This window comes from Chiloscyllium punctatum, chromosome 4, assembly GCF_047496795.1.
Source record: "Chiloscyllium punctatum isolate Juve2018m chromosome 4, sChiPun1.3, whole genome shotgun sequence".
NCBI classification, from domain to species: Eukaryota; Metazoa; Chordata; class Chondrichthyes; order Orectolobiformes; family Hemiscylliidae; genus Chiloscyllium; species Chiloscyllium punctatum.
Window position 1 is genome coordinate 57,252,624 of NC_092742.1, and position 25,336 is coordinate 57,277,959.

At 38.4% G+C, this 25,336-nt stretch overlaps 1 protein-coding gene across 1 annotated transcript; it reads left to right on the forward strand.

Annotated features, from left to right (window-relative positions):
* Window positions 1-260: 260 nt before the first annotated feature.
* actr10 (actin related protein 10) lies at window positions 261-24,298 on the forward strand. The gene is made up of 13 exons (XM_072568815.1): window positions 261-424; window positions 6,416-6,488; window positions 8,927-9,009; window positions 10,256-10,364; window positions 10,999-11,106; window positions 12,228-12,295; window positions 12,403-12,482; window positions 12,824-12,859; window positions 13,365-13,444; window positions 13,525-13,598; window positions 18,559-18,640; window positions 19,404-19,605; window positions 23,677-24,298. Exons 1-13 carry the CDS (start codon window positions 348-350, stop codon window positions 23,856-23,858), a joined length of 1,254 nt encoding a protein of 417 aa, XP_072424916.1. The 5' UTR covers window positions 261-347; the 3' UTR covers window positions 23,859-24,298.
* The last annotated feature ends 1,038 nt before the right edge of the window (window positions 24,299-25,336 follow it).

Here is a 25,336-nt window from a genome sequence, read left to right on the forward strand (position 1 = left end):
TCCAAGCTCCACCCCATTCCATTCCCCGGGCTCGGCTCTCTGTCCCTTTCCATCTCCCACGGTCGACACCCAGGCTCCGCCTCCGACTCTGCGCTCTGTCGGGCTTTCTACCGACTATTGAGCCCAATTAAGTGCCCGAAGAAAGTTTCGATTTTATTTAGTTTTTAATCAAATTATTCAACGAGTTATATTTAATGGAAACAAAAAAATAAGTAGAGGCGCGTAGTGTTTGGTTGTCTAAGAGTGCAATCGGGCAATCTGGAAAGGCGGGTTGCAAAGCTGATGATGTCAGTGGATGACGTGCTGGTTTCAGGGTCTTGGGAACTGTCGGTTGGAGAGCGAGCGAGATGCCGCTGTTTGAAGGATTGGGCACTGGTGGCGAGAAGACGGCGGTTGTCATTGATCTGGGAGCTGCGTACACCAAGTGAGTTCGAGAAAGCAACGGGAGGTCGTAATAATGGAATTAGATGGGTTGGGGTGGAAGGAGTTTCGTGTGGAACGTAAACAGCCAGGCAACACTTGGGCCCTGGACCTGTATCTGTAACAAAAACAGAAATTGCTGGAAAAGCTCAGTCGGTCTGGCAGCATCTGAGCAGAGAAATCCAGAGTTAGCTAGTTTCATCCTGAAGAAGGGTCGCTTGACTCGAAATGCTAACTCTGTTTTCTCTCCACAGATACTGAGCTTTTTCAGCAATATCTGCTCTTGTTTCTGATTTACAACATCCACAGTTCTTTCGGTTAGACCTGTTTCTGTGTTGGGAAAACAGAAGTCTGTTTAATTACAATTAAAAGGCGCCTGCAAGTTCGGTGGTACATAAAACATTTGCTAAATCCGATGTGAATCTGCCTTTACCAAGGAAGCAGATATTGCTTCGGTCATAGTGTCAGTAGGAGTTAGTCCAAATTGTTGAAGGTTGATGGGGAGCTATTAAGTAGGTTGCACTTAAATTTGATGAGCTACCAGGAGTATTTGAGATACAGTATATCCAAAGATAATTAAGAAAATTAAAGTGGCAAGTAAAGAGACATTGGTTGTAAGCAGATGTTGTGCAGGGTCAATGCACCTGAAACGTTAACGCTGCTTTCTTTCAACAGATGCTGCTCGACCCACTGAGTTTCTCTAGTAATTTTGCTTTTGTTTCATATTTCCAGTATCTGCAGTTCTTTGGGGCTTTTCTTTATCATAACCTTCATTAGACTTGCTAATGCCAGAAGCTGGTAGAATTGCAAATCTTGTACGCTTGTTGAAAGATTGTATAAAGACAACTGCAGCCAAGTCCGTTCCACTGTGGGAACGTTTCCAGAACTAATAATTCAAGACAAAATTAATAGTCTTTTGGACAAATATATGCTAATTAAATAAGGCCAGTGCAAACTTGTTAAGGACATATTGTGGTTAGTAAATTTTCTTAAGTTTTTCTTTGGTGGCTGATGCTGCTATTATGTATGTTGTTATGGACTAATGTTCTTAAGCAGGCAGTCCAGACCATAACTTTGCATTTGTTTAGGTAAGTATACAGTGAAAATTACCTGGAGTAAGTTAGCTGGGTTGACTACCAGGTTTTAAAACAGACAAAAAAATTATTCACAAAATCACACAATAAAACAGAAAGAACAGAATAAAGAACCCCAACAGACTAGATTTAATTATGCTGTTATGAATATACACAACAGTCCCAAATAAGCAAACTCCTTAAAAAGACAGTAAAAAGGAACAAATGCTTACAGGTTGAAGTTAGGGCAGGAGAGAGAGAGAGTTCTTGCAGCCTGTTAACACACAGCTGAACTTCTAACTAGTTCTGGACTGAACTTCTCAGCTAGAGAGCTGATCACTCCCCTTTCATTATACAGGTCACTTCTAAAACATGACCACTTTGGCATGAGTCTCATCTGTTTACATATAAACAAAAGGCCTCTCAAAATCCATTTTTCATCTCTGCACCAAACTAGCCCCCTCAGAGCCAGGAGAGTTTTATGACCCCTCTGAAAAAAATCAAGGATACAATATCCTTGAGAAAAGGTACAGCTTTGAGGAAAAAAGGGACCAGCTTTGTGACAATATGGGCACGTATGCTACTCAACACTCGTGTTTTATGTCTGGATGATCAACAATTTTATATGCTCGATTGATCACCTAGGCATACTTGTATAATGACAAAATTTACTTACACGGATGCAGATAAGTGTTGATTTTGCTCAGTTTGTGCCATTACAATTTATTTATTTTCTGTGATCTCTTGTAGTCTCCATTTGGGCAGAATTACAAAGTGTCAAGTGATTGAAGCTTCTTATATTCATGCTTTAATTGTTTGACACTTTTGGGTTTTAGGAATGTTTGTTTAAAAAGTTTTTTTTCCCAAAGTGGTTTTGCGCATGCTATTGTTATAATAAGGTTAATTAGTTCTGTATCATAGTGTGTACTGGATGAATGAAGATAGAGGTTATCAGGACCATTGGTGATTGGGGCTAAAGGGGCCATTGGAATGGGTGGAGGTTGTGAAGAGTGAAATGGGATGACACAAATGGGCATGGGTACAACTCTTTGAAGTTATCTCTCAAAAGGTTCCTTCATCAGATTATGATTCATCTCTTCTGAGGGGCTGTTGACCATGTATCTTGGAGAAGCTCACCATTCCACAAAAGTTGCAGAGTACTGGGCGATGCTCACATCTGCAATTAAACCAGCCAGGTCAGGAGTGCAAGATGTAGGTTCCCAACCCTAACCACCAACCTGAGCCAGTCAGAATTAGGGATTATTGGGAATGTGGGCTTGAATCCAAAAATATTATCATTATAAATTTGGTCCAATAACTTGGCTTGCTGGGCACATCCAGTATTTTCTGTTTTCATCTATCTGCCACTTGTCTGTCCATCCTACTAATCTACATTTATTTGCATTTGATTTGTATCCTCACTAATTACCACTCCCAAGTTAGCTTTCATTGGCAAGTTTTGAAATTGTTCTCCATGATCTTTTACGAACATAGGAGACATAGTAGGTTTGCAGTTGACATCAAGATTGAAGGTGTAATGGACAGTGAAGAAGGTTACCTCAGCACAATGGGATCTTGATCAGATGGGCCAAAGGGCTGAGGAGTGGCAGATGCAGTTTAATATAGATATGTGTGAGTTGCTGAAGTTTGGAAAGGCAAATCAGGGCAGGACTTAGACATTTAATGGTAAGGTCCTGGGGAGTGTTGCTGAACAGAGACCTTGGAGTGTAGGTTCTTAGTTTCTTGAAAGTGGAGTTGCAGGTAGATAAGATAGTGAAGAAGGCTTTTGTTATGCTTTTCTTTATTGGTCAAAACATCAAGTATAGGAGTTGGGAGCTCATGTTGCAGCTGTACAGGACATTGGTTAGGCCAGTTTTGGAATATTATGCGTAATTCTGGCCTCCCTCGAGGAAGGGTGTTGTGAAACTTGAAAGGGTTCAGAAAAGATCTACAAGGATGTTGCCAGAGTTGGAGGGTTTGAATTATAAGGAGAGGTTGAATAGGCTGGGGCTGTATTCCCTGGAGCGTCAGAGGCTGAGAGGTGACCTTTTATAGAGGTTTATAAAATCATGAGGGGCATGGTAGGGTAAATAAACAAGGTCTTTTCCCTGGCGGTGAGGGGGGGGGAAAATTTAAAAGGGACCTAAGGGGAACATTTTTCACACAAAGGGTGCTGCGTGTCTGGAATGAGCTGCCAAAGGATCAGGTATAACAGAGACACTCAGCTTTCCTGATGCTCATAGTCAAATTCTGAGCCTGAGCCAAAGCAGCTGGAGACATTTTCTACAGACATGATCCCCAAGACACATGAAGCATCCTGAAGTTCCCACAAGGTGTACGAATTGCAACTTTCATCTAGATCTGTATTCATTCTAAGGATGACTACTGCAATGAGCCTATGAATGATGTATTGTATTATTTTCCAGAATTTACAAAAATATGTTACCTTCCTAACGTTTCAGATGATGGAAGTTCAGGTACAGACAGTGTAACAAAAGCTAAAATATACATTAGATCTTAAAAAAATCAAAACAGAATATTTTAAATATTATTTAATTCTCAAACCTATTATGAAACAAATAATATTAAACTAGTAGTTTTTCTGACTGATCCTTCTGTGAATCACTTTGGGTTATGGATACAACATAAATGTACATTATAGTGCATTTCCACTCTAGCCAATTAATTTTCTGGCATGGAGAATAGCTACTGTAGAATAGTTGTAGATCAGTGTCAAAGATATTACATACCTCTTTGAAGTTCAAATTAAAACAGATAGTTTTCACTACTCAAATTTTGTAGTCAGCTACCTGACAAATAATATTGATGCATCACCTGCTTGGCTTTCTCTTACATTTCCTCTTGAAAATTAAGATCATTGGATGAGAAAATAACTTTATAGTTATTCTAACATACTCCAATTTTAGATAGTTGGAATCCTGCCTCTCTTTTGGTCTTGTGCATGTGTACCTGGAAAGGGAGCAAACGTCTTGTGCTATAAATGGGCACTAAAATAACTGGAATCTTTATCAATAAATCAAAATTCTGTCTGATTAGTGTTGTTTTCTTTCAAATTTTGTTTTAATTAGTTAGTGATGTTACCTGAATAGGATAGACCTCTTACCTCTTAATTGATCAAATTCTTGCATGTAAAGAGAGGTAAATTGTTAGAAAAACCTAACTATCTAAACATATTTCAGCAGTATGAAAAGAAAGTAATTGCCAACATTTCTTTGATTTTGTGAAATCTTTAAAATGTGAAACATGATAAATCTTTTTTATTGCATTGTTTAAAATTGCCACTAGACATGTATTTCACCACCTAAGCTAAGTGCTTTATATTGCAACGTGAGTGATGGGAAATAATTACTACTTGGTTACCAACATGAAACACAGTTTGAATTTAATTAAAATCTAGCAATGTAACAATGTAATATCCTGGACAAAATAGTGGCGCAGTATTTCAGTGAGGCACTATATTTAGTATGTGTGTGGCAAGGTTGAAGCATTTCTGGTGAAACTGTCTCTTCTAGCTCAAAAGTCTAGCTTTCTAAAAATATGTTTTAATTTGGCACAGGGGCTGAGGCAATAGCTTGTCAATAATCTGTTCCATTCAATGCCGTTAATGATTAATGACTTTACTCAATTCACAACCTGATGTGTGCAGTTACTCAACTTATTCCGTTTAGACCTGACTATTTCTTCTTTATTGTGTGGTGTTTTCCAAAGTATTTGATATATAATAAAGTTGTGAACTATTCAAATAATCTTTTATAAGTTTTATTTAAATGATGTGCTGGAACCAATTTACTACTGGACTGTCATGACTACATACAAACCTTTACAGTAGCCTGTTGTTAGGCTTGTGTTGGAGAAAGCAATGGATATAAAATATATTTAGTAAAAATAAATTAATAAATAATTTAAGCGGTAGCTGCTACAATGATAGGAGTGAGATGAGAAATGTGTTTACTGGAAAGTTGTTAGGATTTGGAATACCCTGCTTGGGATTATGGTAAGGGCAAATTCCTTATGAAGTTTCAAAGAGTTTTGGATATATATTTGAAAGTGATAAATTTAGAGGGCTATGGAAATAGGACTGGAGAATGGGACTAGCTGGGTAGCTCTTTTGGGAGCCGGTATACACATGCTGTGTCAACTGGCCTCCTTTTTAATATAAAAATTCTATAATTCTATTTAAGGAACATGTTTTTACTGCTCCGATTGCTGAGTAGTTTCATTCAATGAGTAGCTGTCTATACAGACCAAAAAGATCCCTAATTCATTCCTTGGTTTGTGCTGATTGATGGAGCAAGCAAATAAATAAACGTAAGATTTGCTACAACAGATGTTCTGCTGACTGAAAAATGAAGCAGGACAGGAAACCAAATACAGATTCATTTTCTATATTCATTGAACTCAAGGTTGAATCTGGAAGCCTGTAAAATTCCGAATCAAAAGATGAGATACTGTGCTTCTGGCTTGTGGTGAGTCTCACTAGAGCAGTGCAGGAGGTGGAGTACAAAAATGTCAGCATGAACGCAAGATCGAGAATCAAAATGACGGGCTATTGGATGCATAGGGGTCATGCTTGCAGACTGAATAGAAGTGTTCTGCAAAGTTACCACACAGTCTATATTTGGAAGATAATCTGTTGAATATGTACCTGATGGGGTAAATGTAGCTAAGGGCCTCTCTTTCATGCTTCTGAGGGGGAGGTCGTAACAGCAGAAGAGTAAGAAACTGGGTGTGAATGGTCAAGGGCTCTGTTGACCACAATGAGGGGGTATCCTCTGTTGAGGGAGAAAAAGCATCTACCAGTACAGTTGTGGAAGATAGAATCATAACTATTGAAACAACTGTACTAGGAGAATAGAATCTGTATTTATGCTTCTTACATTAAGATTTCTGTTATCTTCTAGGTGTGGTTTTGCCGGAGAAACTGGACCAAGATGTATAATCCCTAGTGAAATTAAGAAGGCAGGTCTAGCACAGGTAAGCTTTGTTTATCTACGCTGTAAAACGTAATTGAGGGAACCATTGAATGATTATAACACAGTTGAAGGCCACTCAGCCTGTTCTCTGTGGCTTTCTGAAGGAATAATTCACTGACAGCTATTCCCAAGTTCTCAGTGTAGCCCTGCACAATCTTCCATTTCAGATAATCCAATTCCCTTTGACTGCCAAGATCAAAATAGTCTCCACCAGACTGAAGCATTCCTGAACAGTTTTTTCCTTGGGCATACTCTTGTTTTCGATCCTTCTCTCTGGAACAGTTTTCCCCATCTACTGTGTCCAGGTCCCTCATTTTGAAGCATTTTGTGTACAGTGCTCCAAGATGAACTTTGAAATGCAACATGGTGTTATTTTAATACAATACTTATGTCTTAAGCCCAATGCAGAAAAGCAGTTATTTATAATGGAATTCTGACATAATTGCAAAGCTGTTTTCAATTCAAAGTGTAATCCGACTTTTCTTGGGACCACGACTGGGACTTTTCCAGAATGTTGTCTGATCTCATTTCATGCTTGATGCTGCAAAAACACACTGGTATAAAGTGGCTGCAATTAAAAATGTTCAAGTGGTTTGTCAAGACTATTAGATATTTTATGAATTTTAAACAATTACTACTTTTGAGAAGCAGATTGTCCTGCTTGTGATCTTTTAAACATCAAAATATTTTCTGCTTGGTAATCCAGTTCTCCCATTATGTTGCAGTGCAGTTAGTAATATGCCCTAAAACTTAGTTAGTATAGCTATGACACTCTTAAATGACTAATCTTAAGATTCCCAAAACTGCACAAATCCTTCACCACTTTTTAAATCTTACATAAATATTATGTTGCTCTTTGATATTTTTAATGTACTTTTTAATGTGATGAAATTTGTTCTCAGAATGGCAGTATTATTGGAAAGGCCACAAGGCAGCAAAAGCACTTTACACTAATTTATTTACAAGGCAGTTACATAATCCAAACTGACATTACTTGCCTGGGAACCAGGACAGGTCAGCAGCACATGGCTGATAGATAAACAGGACTTGGTGCTAGATAAGATATGGGCAGCAGAAGTTTGGATGATCTGAGTTTACTTAGCGTCGAATGTGGGCAATCAAGCAGGATTGCAATGGAATAACAAAGTCGATAGTTGATGAAAGCATGAATACAAATTGTAATAGTAGACAAGTGGAAATGGGGTGAAGTCTGGTAAAATTATGGAGTGGAAATAGATGGTCTACTGGTGGCCCGAATATGAAGTTGAAGCTCATCTCTGGGTCAAATGCAACATCTTTGGTTGAAATTAGGCTGGTTTAATTTCAGTTGATTGCCTGGGCGAGGGATTCGTTCAGTGGCTTGGGAATAGAGTTTAGTGTTTCCATTCAGCAGAATTGCTCAGGTTGCGAAAGTTACATTCTGTGCCCACCAAAATGTCTGAAAATTATGTAGGGTCTTTAAAACACTTAGAATTATAGGAAGGAACAACAATAGTCTTCTGCAGCACATGAGTATTTGAGGACTTTCCAATCAAGTATGATAAGGGAGTAGGGCTTAAAGAACTGATCTCAGGAGAGGATGAGCAGAGGCAAGGAAATGATGAATGAAATAAGTGACTTTTTTTGGGAAATTCATTGGACATGAATTTCAGGGGAGGAGTTACTATACAATAGAAACATTAATTGGAATTGTAGAGGATCTATAACTATTTGATGGGAAAAATTGGCAACCATTGGATAGGTTGGAATGGAAATACAAGTGGCTTTTGTGAAGTGATGATGCAGTGGTTTGTTCGATGGGGAGATAGGAGAGAAGGGTTCAATTTGCATATTGGAAAGCAGGAAGATAGGGACTTCAACCTCCCTATTTTTGGGGAATGCAAGAGGATTTTGAGGGATAAATCCTTCTGCTAGATGGTTGTGGACTGGTAAATTTGTTTATTGTAGGGAAGGGAAATTGAATAATGTTTTCCAGATTTTTTGACATTGACTAGATGTATATTGTGATGCTGCTTATCTTTAGTTGTGCTGTAGCCATGGATTTTTCTGCTTTCTTGCCAGCTTTGATTAAAGTTTGATCTTTCAACTTTGTCAGAATTATTTGAATACTTACGATATGGAAGCCATATTGCTTAATATGGATAACAATGTGCTGATAGTGCCTAGGGTTCGATGCAACCTTAAACTGTTTTTCATAAATACTAGATAAATTACAATTGTTGTAGTTTTTTACTCATGACTAACAGTGAGTCAAATAGGAATGCTTTTCAGCTATAAAAGTAACAATAATATGCAAGAATTGTTTGGGAAATTGCTTCTGCATAGACATACTAATTCTATCAGTGTCCATCGCTATCGATATTCCGGGAGTGATTTGTAAATTGTAAACTTCCAAATTCACATTTTTAAAGGTTGGTAATGTTTTTGCTTGCTTTTCAGGCTTCCAAAGTAGTTCAGTTTAACATCAATACTGAAGAGCTTTATGGTTATTTGAAGGAGTTCATTCACATGCTTTATTTCAGGTATTGTAAATTTAAAGATTAATTTACAAATACTGTAATTTGATATTTTAATAATACAGCAAACTTTTTATTAACTGGCACCTAAGGGACCAGGAGTGTGCTGGCTGATCAAATATTCCAGTTGGTAAAAACAATAACTGCAGATGCTGAAAACCAAATACTGGATTAGTGGTGCTGGAAGAGCACAGCAGTTCAGGCAGCATCCAACGAGCAGCGAAATCTGCTGCCTGAACTGCTGTGCTCTTCCAGTACCACTAATCAAATATTCCAGTTGGTCAACAGGTCCACTTAATCAATGTAAAAATACACAAAGTAATAGAAACATACTGCAGCAAGTACACACATCACTGTTGTACTTTACTTACAGCATAAATCACTTAGCAATGCAACTTTGCCTTGAATAAAACTTACTGGCAGAGAAGCTTCTCACTCGCACCCTCAATTGACTACTCAGACATCACGGAGATCGTGATAATACAGTGAACCTGTGGTATTTCAGTTGTATTATTTTTGCCAGTTTATCGACAGTGCCTGTTCATAAAGTACTGATTTAAAATAAAGTTTGTTGTGTTTTACATGCAAAACAAGTTGAGATTTAGAATGTAGAATTTCCATTTATATTTTTCAGTTGCTTTGTTTCTTCTAAAAAAATTTATTCATGCAGCAAGGAGAGCAGACCTTTTCCAAATCATTACACAATTCTACTAATTATATAGCTGCTGGAACATCTGCAAGAATATATTTGATCTTTCTTTGAAACATTACTAGGTTAAAATTTCCAAGGTGAAAGGCAGAAATTGAATATCTCATGCTATGCATCATTGGAGATTGGCAAAATCCTCAGAGAAACAGTACAAAAAAGCTATTTCTTCTGATTTGTTTTTTAGCTTATATGTTGAAGTTACAGGGAAATTCAGGTACAAAAAATCTCCCTCATTCTTTAGAATGAGTTATCACACTTCCTGTGTGAGAAACAGTGGGTTTAATTCACATAACTTTACTGATGTCAGTCAACTATTTCATCTTCTCTGGAGGGGGAAAAAGTAGATTTTTAAAAAATACAATTTTCATTTACTTCTAAGCAGAATATGATTGACCTTAACTATGAATTACATGCTTATTGCTCCTTTTTCTAATACCAGAGTGAGCTCTAGTCGGGTAAATTATTTGTTTTGGTTTCTCTGTCTAAACTGCAAGTAGTTTTATTTCTCTTTAATCAGTCTACATTTTCCCCCTTTCTCAACAGACACTTATTGGTAAACCCAAGGGATCGTCGAGTTGTCATTATTGAATCTATTCTATGCCCATCGCACTTCAGAGAAACACTCACCAGAGTGTTCTTTAAGCACTTTGAGGTATGGAATGATTTAGCTGGAGGAGAATAAAAAAAGTTGAATTAGCCTGAGTGCATTCTAATTGGAAATGAGTTTAGATGCTATTGGCTGCCTGTATAAATCCATTACCGGTCTTTTGTGATTTCTGAAGAAGTTCAAAAAAATTGGATTTTGTAACTTGCCCAGAACAGATATGTAACTAAAAAGTTGCCCATTTTCATGATACGGACCCAGAGAGCTTTGGTGCACTTTTTAGCAGTAAGAGTTTAGCAGTATTTGAGAAATGACCAGTAACAGAACATTTACCTTCTCAATTGGAGAAGTGTATGCTCAATGGGTGATACAGGAGTAAAGTTAATATAGACACCATTGTAATATAATACTTACTATTGATATAGTGAAAATAATGAGAAATATTAATATTACATTACCTTATTATTGCATTTTTAATAGCAGAAATGACTGGGTTTGTTAGGTATTTGTTACTCCACTAGGTGGAGTACCACACTGATAGAATGGGAAGCAGAGGAAAGACTATTGTCTGTAGAATGGGGAAATTGATACTTTAATGTATTACATTTGGGTTTTCCATAGAAATTGAATATGGGAGATGATCTAAAATCAGAAAAATGTGATCTTCTACTTGTTTTTGTAGGTTCCTTCAGTGCTCTTTGCTCCAAGCCATCTCATGTCTCTCCTGACTCTTGGTATTAATTCTGCAGTGGTATTAGATTGTGGATATACAGAAGCTCTAGCACTGCCTGTATCCTTTTGAAAATGTGTTTGGATAACAGATGAAATAGTAGCTGATAATTAAAACTTACCTAGTTTTAATCATCGACAGTGTAGTGTTTGATATTGCAAATAAATAGAAACATGGTTGTATTGGAAATCAAACTTATTGACAACTTAATGGCATTGTGATGACGTTTCACAAAGGAAGATCCTCCTCTAATGATTTCTAATTTCCTTCTTCCTGGACTTAATGAATCCATTTGCACAAAATGGATTTGTACATTTCCCCTCATACAGATGTGTTTATTTATGGACTGTGTTTCTAGCCTCTGTTGACCATGGCTAAAATTGCTCATTCATTGGCTGCCTTTTCTGTTGTAATGAGTTTTATATGTCTGGACTGCATCTGCAGTATAATCTTTGCCCTTCAGCTTTTGATAATGAACACAATTGTACTTGTCATTTGTTTAGTAGAATGTTTTTAAGAACAATATTCTAGTAGGAAAGTAAATAAATTTAGGTAAAATTATGTCAAAATAAAAGAAAATTCAATACAAATGAGAAATAATGGGTCAATGGAAGATGGTTATTAGAAGTGAACCACTTGTGCATTTGTGATTTATGATGTAAATAGTTTGTTCTGTAATGTTTGCTTCAACACTATGGTGAAAGAAATCTCCTTAATCTTATTCGGGAGGCCAGAATTACCTTAGAAATGTGGCCTTATGCATTAATTTTGAGAACTAAAATTCATTTTTAAAGTCTCCTTTTCTCCCAAAATGTATTGGCTCAATCATCATAATTGGCAGTAAAAAGGGGCAAGCATGTCTTTACACAACCTTGTCAAAGGTGTGGGTGAAATAGGCTGCTGTTGGGAATTTTATCTGTTAATATTCTCATAGTATCCAAAAATATCCTCCCTGTATTTTCTGTTTGAAAAATTATGCTGAACTAGAATTTTGGGTTGTCATTTGGGCTTGGTAGTTTGTTCTGGAAGCTACACAGATTAATATATAGGGCCCTGTTCTTTGTAGACTGAACATGTGCAAGCATGGCATCTATTTCAACTTGACAAAATAGGTGTTGGCCATTCGCAGGTCTGTATATGTGATATTGCTTTTTGCTTTGACCTTAGCTTAACTTTCACAGATATATGAAGGAATTCCTATTTTGAATGCCTGGCAAGCACTTCCTTTGGGAGGAAAATCAATCCATTTGTAAGGATTTAAAATATGTAATATCTGCATGTAAAAATATCAATACATATTCAACACATTTAAAGATTGAAGTTGAAAAAATACAAAATGTTATTTTATTACTGAAGGGAGTTGCAATCACGGTTATTAGAAGAATGCACTGTGGACACTGGGACCAAAACTGGAGAAAGCTTAGCGTCTGTGATGAGTAAGGATTGAAATACCGATTTTTTTTTTTAAATAAAAATATATTGCATATTTACAATTATTCTGTGGCACTTTAGCAATGATTTATCTATTTTTAAAAAATCATATGTAACAGTCTGGTTTCAAAATGCTTTGCATCCTCAGATTTTTTTTGTACTGCACTCTGTGATGTATGCAAATTAGTTGAGCATAAATAACAATAAGTTTGGTTTATGTAGATTTTTAAATGTATTCATTTAATAAAGTTATTTAGTATAACTTAACTGACATCCAGTATTTACATTTTAAATATAATGCTGTGGAACTTTGGACTTAATGTTGTTTCCCAATCCATTTAAATAGGTTCAATTCCAGAAGAAACTCTTGAGGATATTAAAGGTAAGAGCTATCCTAGATGGTTCTGTAATTGCTAGTTGGAAGACTTATATAGTAAATATAATTGTCTATCAAATTAAAACTACAAACGTTCTAAATATAAAATAAGAACAAAGATGTCATAATATGCAAAGATTCATGATCTGAAATGATAAAGTAGATTAATGTTTCTGATGTAACTTTTTATGGGTTAATCTGTTCATTTTTGAGAGGATGTAAAGTTGCATGTGCAGCTTATATCTGTTCATAATCTCATCACTAGGATTAATATGCTTTGTATTTATTTTTAAAGTTTAAAATAACTTGGCACTACTTTGATATAAAACTCGATTTAAGAAAAGGATGTGCACAAGGTATATGAAAGTGAGATGCTCAGTGAAAATTAGGATGAAGCAGAAGAAACGTTATCAATATTAAACTGGTCTAAATAAGCATACATTTGATTTGAAATCTGTGTATTCATATTTTTAGAAGGATTGAATTTCCTAAAAACATTTGTGTTTTTCAGTTCGTACTTGCTTTGTGAGTGATCTGCAAAGAGGACTGAAAATTCAAGCTGCCAAGTTTAACATTGATGGAAAAGCTGAGGTCAGCTGGCAAATATGATTGACTAATTGAACTTAAAAATCAATGCATGGCAGTAATTGGTATTCTATATTTACTTGTAGCGGCCTCAACAACCCCCAGATGTGGCATATCCTCTGGATGGAGAGAGAATTTTACATGTCAGCGGATCAATCAGGTTGGATTACTGGTACAAATAATGTAAAGTAAACTGTATAATACCTGGGTTGTGATGAAAGGGATGGGCTACAATGATGAAGGGGTAGAGTCAAAAGGTGTGGTGCTGGTAAGGCAGAATCCGTGGAGCAGGAGAGTCAAAATTTCATGCATGAGCTCTTCATCAGGAATGAGTGAGTGGCCAAAGAGGCTGAGAGATAAAATGCGGATGGGGGAGGGGTTAGCAGGAATTCGATCGGTAGATGAAGGTGGGGGCTGATGGTGATAGGTCAGAGAGGAGGGCGGAGTGGATAGGTGGGAAGGAAAATGGACAAGTAAGACAGTTCAAGAAAGCAGTGCCAAGTTAGAAGGTTGGATCTGGAATAGGGTGGGGGGAGAGGACATGATGAAACTGGTGAAATCGACATTGACCCCGTTTGGTTGGAGGGTCCCAGGGTGGAAGATGAGGCATTCTTCTGGGGTCATGTGGCTAGAGTTTGGGAATGGAGGAGGCCCAAGACTCGCACAGCCTTGGCCAAGTTGGGTGAGGTGGTTTGAAGTGTTCGGTCACAGGGCCGTGGGGTGGTTGAGTGCGTGTGTCCCAGAGATGTTCTCTGAAACGTTCCACAAGTTGGCATCCTGTTCCCCAATGTAGAGGAACATTGGGAGCAACAGACACAGTAGATGACGTGTGGAAGTACAGGTAAATCTGTCAGATGTGGAAGATTCCATTGGGGCCTTAGACGTAAGTGAACGGGAGGTGTGCGCACGGATTTGCGCTTCTTGCCGGAGTAGGGGAAGGTGCTGAGAGTGGTTGGTGTGTGGACCTAACCAGGGAGTCACTGATGGAATGGTCTCTGCAGAACGTAGATAGGGGTGGGGAGGGAAATATACCCCTGGTCTGCTTGTAGGTGGTAGAAATGGCAGAGGATGATGCGTTGTATCCGGAGGTGAAGACCTTGGGGGGGCATTCTGTCTTGTTGCGATTGGAGGTAGAGGTGTGGGAAGTGGAGGAGATGCGCTGGAAAAAACGTCAACCATGTGGGAGGGGAGACATTGTGGTGCTTGAAGAAGGAGGCCATCTGAGATGTTCTATGGCAGAATTGATCCTCCTAGGAACAGATGCAGCACAGAATTGGGAGTAAGGGATAGTGTTTCTACAGGAGGCATGGTAGGAAGAGGTGTAGTCCAGGTAGCTGTGGGTTTGAAGTAGATGTCCCTGTTGAGTCGGTCGATGGAAATGGATTTGGAGAGGTCCAGGAAGGGGAGGGAGGTGTCTGAGATGGTCCAGTTGAACTTAAGGTCAGGGTGGAAGGTGTTCGTGAAGTTGATGAATTGTTCAACATCCTTATGGGAGCACAAGGTGGTGCTGATACAGTCATCGATGTAGTGGAGGAAACAGTAGGGAATAATGCCAGTGCAACTGCAGAAGATGGAGTGTTCCACGTACCCGACAAAGAGGCAGGCTTTGCTGGGGCCCATGCAGGTGTCCACGGCTGCTCCTTTTATCTGAACGTCACCCCTCCAATCGCAACAAGGAGATAACTCCCCTGGTCCTTGCCTTTCATCCCATCAACCTCTGGATACAACACATCATCGTATGCCATATCCGCCACCTACAATCAAACCCCACCACCAAGGATATATTCAAAGTTTGGGAGAAGATTTGTAGCTCGGGTGCTCGTTGTTGTGGTTCTGTTCGCTGAGCTGGGAATTTGTCTTGCAAACGTTTCGTCCCCTGTCTAGGTGACATCCTCAGTGCTTGGGAGCCTCATCCACAGACTCTAACAACAAACACATCGACCTGGACCCAATATACCGGCCACTACAGCAGACAGCTCGAACTTACAACCGGAAGCGGCAGAGACAGGCCACTATAAATGCCGGAGGAAACAGCACAGAAGCGCTTCACAGGAGGCTCCCAAGCACTGAGGATGTCACCTAGACAGGGGACGAAACGTTTGCAAGACAAATTCCCAGCTCGGCGAACAGAACCACAACACCAAGGATATATTTCCCTCCCTACCCCTATCTGCGTTGGAGAGATCATTCCCTCCACGACTTCCTTATTAGGTCCACAGCCCCCACCAACCCACTCTTCATACCCGGCATCTTCCCCTGCCCCGGCAAGAAGTGCAAAACCTGCGTCCACACCTTTCCTGTCATCTCTGTCCAAGGCCCCAAAGAGTTCTTCCACATCTGACCGAAATTGACCTGTACTTCCACACGTCATCTGTGTCCATTGCTCCCGATGTGGTTCCCTCTACATTGGGGAACAGGGTGCCAACTTGCAGAATGTTTTAGAGAACATCTCTGGGACATGCACTAAACAATCCCACTGCCCTGTGGCCAAACATTTTTAACTCCGTCTCCCATACTGCCAAGGACATGTAAGTACTGGGCCACCTCCACTGCCAAACTCTAGCGAGGCAATATCTGCAAGAACACCTCATCTTCCGCCCTGAGACTCTCTAACCACACAGGACCAATGACAATTTCACCAGTTTCGTCATCTCCCCTCTCTCCACCCTATACCAGATCCAACCTTCCAACTCAGCACCGGCCTCTTGAACTGTCTTACCTGTCCATCTTCCTTCCCACCTATCAGCTCCACCCACCTCTCCGACCTATCACTGTCACTCTTCCACCTTCATCTACCTATCATATTCCCAGCTACCCCATCCCCAGCTCCATTTACCTGTCAACCCTCTCGAGCCACCCCCTCATTCCTGATGAAGACCTTATGCTGGAAACATCAATTCTCCTGCTCCTCGGATGCTGCCTGACTAGTTGTGCTTTTCCAGCATCACACTTTTCAACTCTGATCTCCAGCATCTGCAGCCCTCACTTTCTCCTCCTGGATGAAGCGGTAAGTGGAATTTGTACCTTTAACACCCCTGTTTAGTGTAGTCTTCATTTCAACCAATTTGTTATTGGGAAACAATTAGGCAAATATTCATTTGTTACCTGGTGACACCATAAGTGATACCCTTCAATTGACATTTTGAGCTTTTCAATTGAGAAGTTATTAGTGTATGTTTGTAAAGAATATATAGAATAACCTTGATTATCCAAACAAGGCAGGCGGGGAGAACTTTGGTCGGATAATTGATTGTTCAGATAACTGATCTGATCATAAATGAAGGAAGCATTTATGGGGCCTTGAGATTTTGTTCCAGTAATCTGAAATTCAAATAACTGATATTCGGATAACCGAGGTTGTTCTGTAGTTAGAGAGCAAATTTAGAAGGAAATGGACCTCAGTGATAAGTCAGTCGGCTACTATGGTGAAATTTTAAAAAAATGAGCAAATCTGGCTTCTTCAGTGACTTTGTTAATAAAGAACTTGTCCAATATAAAACTGAACCATAAAGGGTAGAGAAATCTTGGGTTAAGTTCATGGTTTGAGCTCAGTTGCTGAACTTAGGTTCCATATGCGAGACTAACAGAGAAAGGTTGCACACATTAGTGAACCATGGGAGGAAATTAGCAGTCTTACCTGCTGTGGCCTACATATGATCCAGATTCACAATAATATGATAAGATATAAGCGGGTAGATTGTTTCCAGTGGTGAGTGAAACTAGAACTAGGTGATATAGTCTTAAAACCTGCTCCCCCCCTTATTTTGAATCTGAGTTGAGGAGGAACGTCTTCACCCAGAGGATTGTGAATCTGTAGAATTCCCTGCCTAATGAAGCAGCGGAGGTAACCCCGTTGAATGTTTTTAAGGTGAAGATAGATTTTTGAACAGTAAAAGAATTAAGGGTTATGGTGAGGATGCTGTTAAATGGAGCTGAGTACATGGTTGGAAAAAATGGTGGAACAGACTTGATGGGCCAGGTGGCCTACTCCTGCTCCTATTTTTTATGTTGTTATGATTGTTGGTTTCTTCTGAAATGGCCAAGCTAGCCACTAAATTATATCAAGTCACTACAGAAAGAAAGGATTATGTTCCACAGTAGTTTAAGAAAGTGACTCACCACTATATTCTTGAGGGCAATTTGGCCTGGACAACAAATGCCGGTGTTGGTAGTTTAGATTAGATCCCCCTACAGTGTGAAAATAGGCCCTTCGGCCCAGCAAGTCCACACCGACCCTCTGAAGAGCAACCCACCCAGACCCATTCCTCTACATTTACCCCGACTAATGCACCTAACACTATGGGCAATTTGACATGGTCAATTCACCTAACCTGCACATCTTCGGTATTGACAATGTTGCTCTTGGCCCATATGCATTTTTTTTAAAATCGCATTACAAAAGTTAGTAAGCAAGTGAATATAGAAACAAGATTTCTCTGCCTCTCAATGTACCACACCTTTTCTTTCCGGGCAGAAAATATACAATTGACCAGAATCCATTATTAGGACTCAAGATAGAACACTGGAGCTTAGTCTTTTTATGCATGAGCATTTCTTTATAGAGATACGCAGTACATATTCTGCACCAATAACAATGCTTCCAACCAACTCAAATGTGTAAACACTTGGTGACTTGACAATCCTAACCACCTGAATGCAGTTAATCCCAAAATGATATGTAATTAACATTAGTTGTCAAGTAGTTGGTATTTTAACATATTAAATATAGATCTAAAGAAAACTAGAAAAAATTGAGTTTGCAAACTGCATTTTGAAAAAAAAAATTAAAAGAAGTTTTAACATGTCAACAGCAGCGATTGATTTTAAATTACAGCAAGTGACCTTGTCCGCAAAATAATATTCACAGAAAAAAACTTTTGTCAACCAAATATAACAGCCGTGATAAAACAAGCTGCTCTATCTATGGAATCAGTTAATGTAAAGTCAATCTAAGAATATTGACCGCACCACTTCAATTGTCAAGTTTTCACATTTAAATTAAGCTGTAATACTATTTTACTTTCTTACCATTGACTCAAATTAAATTAGTTGTCTCTTGCGTCATTCTAAGACAAGCATTTGGTTATATTTTTAATTCAAGGGTTTTTTTTTGTTTGCAGAGATTCTGTAATTGAAATTCTCTTTGAACAAGATAATGAAGAGAAGTCTATCGCCACTTTAATCCTTGACTCACTTTTACAGGTAAGAAATTGCTGTGAGACAAAGTTACTGGGTTTAGTTTAGAAAACTGCATCTACTTTGATACAGCATCGTAATTTGCCATTATATGTGCTAAAGTGACCCAGAGTTAAAATGCTACTATTATCATGGAAGTATAATTTCAGTGGCAGTGTAGCTCAGTGGTAGCACTGTTCTCTGGTTGCAATAATTCCAGGGCTGTATTTGTAGAGGAGAAAAGAGTTGTCCCAGTGTTTTGCCCGATATGACTCTCCAAACTAATAGCATAATCCTCCCTTCCTTTGTCCCAAAAGCAATTCATTGTTTATTTTTCTTGTTTACTGTTGTTGGACGAGCTGCTCAAAACTTTCTACAAAATAAGTGATTGTACTTTAGAAATAATTTGATGGGAAGTATTTTGGGATTTCCTGAGGGCATGGAAAATATTGTATAAAGTAAGTTATTCTGATGGAAAGTTGAAATTGAAAATGTTGTGGAACACTGTGGCAAACCAGCAAGTAGAGGTTTGATACTTCTTTTCCTGAAGTGGCAATGTTGGCTTCACGGAGGAGAAACAAGGTATTTCCTTGATGAGCAACCGGGAGGAATGGGGGGAGAAAAAGCTTTTGAAGGCAAAGCCTTCTTAATTCAAGGTCCACTACTTCCTGACCTATCGCTGGTTATTTGAGTAGTGCTGGCAGGTTTGAAGTAGATCAATCACTTGTCTTATTGGATAGAATAATGATACTTCTGTTTTACTAAAATATTTCTTCTAAATTGTTGCTAGTGCCCTATTGACACAAGAAAACAGCTGGCAGAAAACCTTGTAATCATTGGTGGAACTGCTATGCTACCTGGCTTTCTACATCGAATTATGGCTGAAATTCGTTACCTGGTGGAGAAACCAAAATATAAACAAGTGTTGGCAGCCAAGACATTCAAAGTTCATACTCCACCTGCAAAACCAAATACGGTAGCTTGGTTAGGAGGTGAGACTATCTTCAGTAACATTTCTGGGCTAATTAAGCCATGTATGTTTATGAATAGTTTTATTGTATCAAGAGATAATTATTGAGGACTAATAATCTTGTGCCCAGGGTGAAAATGGTGTGCAGTAGAGCATCTATCTGATTTCTTGTATCAATGCCTAATGTGGTTTGACTTAATATTGGTTTGTGGGGCAAAGTCTCTGTTATGGAAATGGCTTGTATACATGTGGGTGTGACTTGTACAGAGTTTTGTTTTACCCCATGCTATATTCCGAAATTGTTTAGATAGACTATTCTAATTTTACATTGACATTCAGTTGTATAAATAGATGTCACAATTATTATGATGCAGAGGAGGCCATTTGACTCATCATTTATATCACTGACACTGAGCATTTTGGCTTAATGCCAATCTCCTGCCTTTTCCTCGTACATTGTTTCTATTTCTATTCAGAGGCTGAGGGGCATGGATAGGGTAAATAGACAAGGTCTTTTCCCTGGAGTTGAGTCCAAAACAGAGGGCATAGGTTTAGGGTGAGAGGGGAAAAATTTAAAAGAGACCTATGGGGCAACCTTTGCACATAAAGGTTGTGCATGTATGGAATGAGCTGCCAGAGGAAGTGGTGAAGGCTGGTACAATTACAACATTTAAAAGACATCTATATGAATAGGAAGGGTTTAGAGGGATATGGGCCAAGTGATGACAAAGGGTTAGGATTAGGTTAGGATATCTGGTCGGCGTGGATGAGTTGGACTGAAGGGTCTGACGTACATCTCTATCATTCTATATAAATAATTATCTAAGATCCCTCCTGAGTGCCTCAATTGAGCCTGCCACAATCAGGCAATGCACACCACAGCCTAACTACTCACTGTGTGAAAATATTTTTTTCACATCTACATTGGCTCTTTTGAAATCTATGGTGGTTCTTCTTTGTATAAGTGGGAAATTTCTGTCTGTTCTGTGTCCAGACACTTCCTGATTTTAAAAACTTCCATTAAAAATTTTATAAGTTTGTAAACCTGAGAGTTACCAAAAGAGTGGAAAAAATGCAAGGATTACAAATCTAATAAACTAAAGTGTATAATATGTTTAACGATATAGCATAATATATCTTTGGATTCTTTTAAATCATGCGAAAGCATGATGGGCATCAAAGAGATTTCCAACCTTATCCCACACCATTTTATTTTTAATTTTGCAAATTCTTTTCAAATATCAATTGCCTTTTGAAAGCTCTGATGGAATATTTCACCATTAGGAAGAATATTCCAGATTATCCTAATCCTCTGTGCAATATAACTACATTTTCTTTTCAGCTCTATTTTGCTAACTATGTTAAATCTATGAGTTTTGGTTTGCTGCCTATTTGTTAAATAAGCTAACCTATTCCTGCTTGTTCTACCAAAGGATTTTTTCATAAATTTGAATCTTTGTTTGGTCTCTCCTAAAGAGAACAACTTACCATCTCTTAACTCTTCACATAAATGTTTCTTTACTTACTAGGGACAAGGAAAGTTGGTGGCATGTTGATAAGGCTGAAGGCCATGTGTAGTGGTGTTATCATTAAACTAGTAATCAAATACCCAAGACAATACTCTTGAGGAATGTTTTTCATTCCCATAGTGGAATTTGAATTCAGTTAATAAATCTGAAATAGAAAGCTAATCTCAGCTTCTTGGCCTATGTCATTGTTATAGAGTATTTCAGTCTGGTCAGGAATATCTCCAAACTGGCCTAGTAAGCTAGATCATTCAATAAAAATATGACTAACTTTAAAATTAAAAGAACGAAACTGAACAGACTGCCTGACACTGACCAAGATACTGCAAACAACAATGGTACGTTTAGCCCTGATGACTGTAAAAAGTCTTTATGACTAACGTCTGGGGATTATGCTGAAATCTCATTGACTAGTCAACCAACAATCTAACACTCGATATCTGACTCCGTGAGAATGACCCTGTCTCTGGCATCATCACCAGAAGTGATGGCACTATTGTGTGCAATGGGGAGGAATTTGCCTTGAGAGTGGACCCCATGGCATCAAGTCAAACATCAGCAAGGAAGCCTTATGCTGATCACCAGCTACATTTCTCTTCTTCCCCTATTAAGTACTTAATTCTCTTCCATAATTGAGCACCACTAGGAGGAAGCACTGAGCACAAAATGTACTCTGGGTGGAGGGCTTTAATGTCTAGCATCAGGAGTGGCTCAGTAATACCACTACTGACCAAGATCCCTATGTCCCAAAGGTCATAGCTACTAGACTGGGAATGCAGCTGACTGTAAGTAAAATGTCTGCGTGACTTTGTTCTCATAAGTCTACCTATAGCAGGTGCACTTGTCCATGATTGTATTGGTAGCAGTGACCATTGAGATGGAGTCCCACCTCAGTTTGAGGCTAGCCTACATTGTGTAATTTGACATGACAACTATGCCAAATGAGAGTTTTGAACAGATGTTGCCGCTCAAAACTGGGTGACCAGTAGGCACTGTGGTCCTTTAGCAACAGCGTCAGAATTGTATTTGATTAGAATCTGTAACTTCATGGTCTGACCTATTCCCCACTTTGCCATTATCATCACACTAGGAGATCAACCCTGGTTTAATGGAGTGCAGGAGAGTAGAACCAGGCATACCTAAAAATGAACTGTCAACCATGGCTGCAACACAGGGCTACTTGCATGTCAAACAACCTCAGCAGCATTAGTTAAATAACCACAAGTGATCCCACAAACAATAGAGCAGATTTAAGATCTGCAATCCTGCCACATCCAGTTACAAACGGTAGTGGATAATTAAAACAACTCAGTGGCGAAGAGTCTCCAGAAATACCTCTACCCTCAATAATAGGAAGTTCAGCATATTAGTGCAAAAGGCAATGTTGAAGCATTTACAAGACAAAAGTGTGGTAAATCTCAAACTCCACCTGAGGACCCAGCATTACGATGCCAGGTTTCAGCTAATGCATCTTACTCCACACGATATCAAGAAATAGCTGCAGACCCTGGATAATATGGCCCCTAACAACATTTTGTCCATAATCCTGAAGATTGGTGTTCATGAATAAGCCATGTCCCTAGCCAAGTAGTTCTAGTACAGTTATGTATGACATCTACCTGACAATATGGAAAATCGGCAGATTACCACTGTTGATAATACCTACCATCATTTTGCTGATGACTGACAGGATACTGAATGGCAGTAATCACTTAGGTTGGATATGTCCTGACTTGATTTGTACCATGACCTACTCTCCCCCACCCTTTAAGTTAAGTTTCAAGTTTTAAATGAAAATCTTATCCTTGTTTTCACATTCTTCCATGGCCTTGCCATTCCCTGTCCTTAATATTCTCCAGCCCTCTGATTCTTTGAAGCAGTTACACTCCTCTAACTCTGGCCTTTTAAGCAGCAATACTTTGATCAGTCTACCAATATTGTTTGTGCTGTCAAAGGTTAGGACCTAGACGGTTGTGATTTGCAACTGAAACCTTTCTGCACCTCTACCTTACTTGTCCTTAAGCCTCTCATTAAAGCATAGCCAAAAGTTTGGTCAAGAGAAAAGTGTCCAAATAATATCAACTTGCATTTATAGAATATTCAATAAAACATTCCAGGGCGCAAAACAGTGTGACTCAGCCACATGTGATATTAGGCAAATAATCTCTTTTTGTTAAATTATCAAACTGCTTTATTATATTCATTTAAGCTATACTTAGTTATGAGTGCTTTATAAATAGTTATTATATATAAATTGCTGCCATACACTTCCTTCTACATTGTGAAATGCAGTGGTATAATTTGTTATTTATTATTCAATACTCCATTTTTTAATGCATAAATCATTCGTAACCTTCTACATCTTTGAATATTGTATTGAATGATACAGTAGGTAAGTATATTGGCAGTCAGCATGAAAAATTGTGAACTATTCATAGTTTTCAAATTGTTTTCTTCTGCTCTGTTCAGTAGCATCAAACATATTTGTTACATATAACATGGAATAATATTTGCTCCACGTTGGATAATTTTGTTTTAATCTAAATGGTACTTTTACTTATTTTTAGGGGCCATTTTTGGTGCTCTGCAGGACATTTTGGGTAGTCGTTCAGTCTCCAAAGAATATTACAACCAGACAGGTCGCATTCCTGATTGGTGCTGCCTGAGTAACCCACCCTTAGAAATGATGTATGAAACGAGTAAAGCACCACCTCCATTGATGAAGAGAGCATATTCCACAGAGAAGTAGAGATAACATTGATGTACTGAGACAAGTGACTCTAAAAGTAACAATTATTTATCTAGCAAGTATATTTTTCACTCCTTTCCAAAATTATGCTGCTTAAACTTTCTGTATGTTCTTGTTCTTGTTGTTTAAATCTACTTGAACACTAGTTAGAGAAAGAATGATATGTGTTTTAAAATCTTTCAACTTCAACATTGCATGTTTTCCATAAAGCATTGTACAGTCTGAACTCTGAAGTAAAGATATGGCATTAAATTCTTAACATACCTATTGCTGATGATGAATTTTCCCAACAACTAACAGTCAGTTCTGAAGGTTTATTATTGCAAGTGTTAGGAAAGAAATGTATCCTAAATACATGAGTGTATATTTTAGTCCAAAGTTTACAGTAATAAATGTTATTGAAGTCCCATTATGTTTTACAATAAAGCATAATTATGCTATATTGTAGTTAAGTTTTCTGCATTTTTTTTGCCAGAATATGTTTATTGTATGTAGTACCAATGCTATTTTGGAAAAACCACATTTTGAATTGATTCATCCAATAAAACATGCAATTACAAGTCCTTTCAGAACATATTTTGTACTTACAATACAACTCTGCACTCCTTTGTACAGGAAACAAAATCAGAGGAGTGCTGACTGGTTAGAGACTCACTGGACTAAAATGATGTTAGTTAACACAATTAAGAGGCTAGCTTTCATGAATCACCAGCAAACAAAACCTATATGTTCTTCAAAAGCTACCAGAAACACGTCTTAGCAGATTGCTCAGCACAGCACCAATGAATACTTGTTTAAATTCTGCAACAGCATTCTGCAAGATTACAAAATCCAGGGAGCCTGAAAGAATATATGAAAGAATTAAGAAAGCAATAGGCCCAGGAACAACCAAATCAGCTGCTCTGAAGACAAAGGACAAGAATGATTAAGACTGAAACTAGCAGCCAGTTGAAAAGTAGGTGCTCAAACTGCATTAAGCTGTATGCAATGGAGAAGATTACTGAGGAAGCCATCAATGCCATTACAGACTTGCCTGTTATGGAGGAGCTGGATAATGAATCCACCATAATATGACTCAACAAGGCTAGTGAACATCTCATGGATGATAAAGCCCCAGGAGGTGATGCATTCCACTTTTAATTAGTAAAAGTGGAAAATGGCACTCCTGCAACATCTTCATAAACTACTGAGTGCCAGGAAAGGACAAGAAGTTCCTCAAGATGTGTAACGGAAACAGTCACCATGTACAAAAAAATGAGGAACCAGAGACTGACCCTAGCAATTACTGAGACAGTTGCTTACTCAGTGGGAAAGGTCTGATTTGTATTGCTGTAACCAGATTGCAAACATTTTGAGTCTGTGTGGCTCAATGCCATCACAGTATTTCTGCAACTGAAGTGAGAAAACTATGAAAATCACAATGCCTTTATAGATTTCACGAAGTTTTTTTTTAATCTCTAAAGAAATGGACTTTTCAA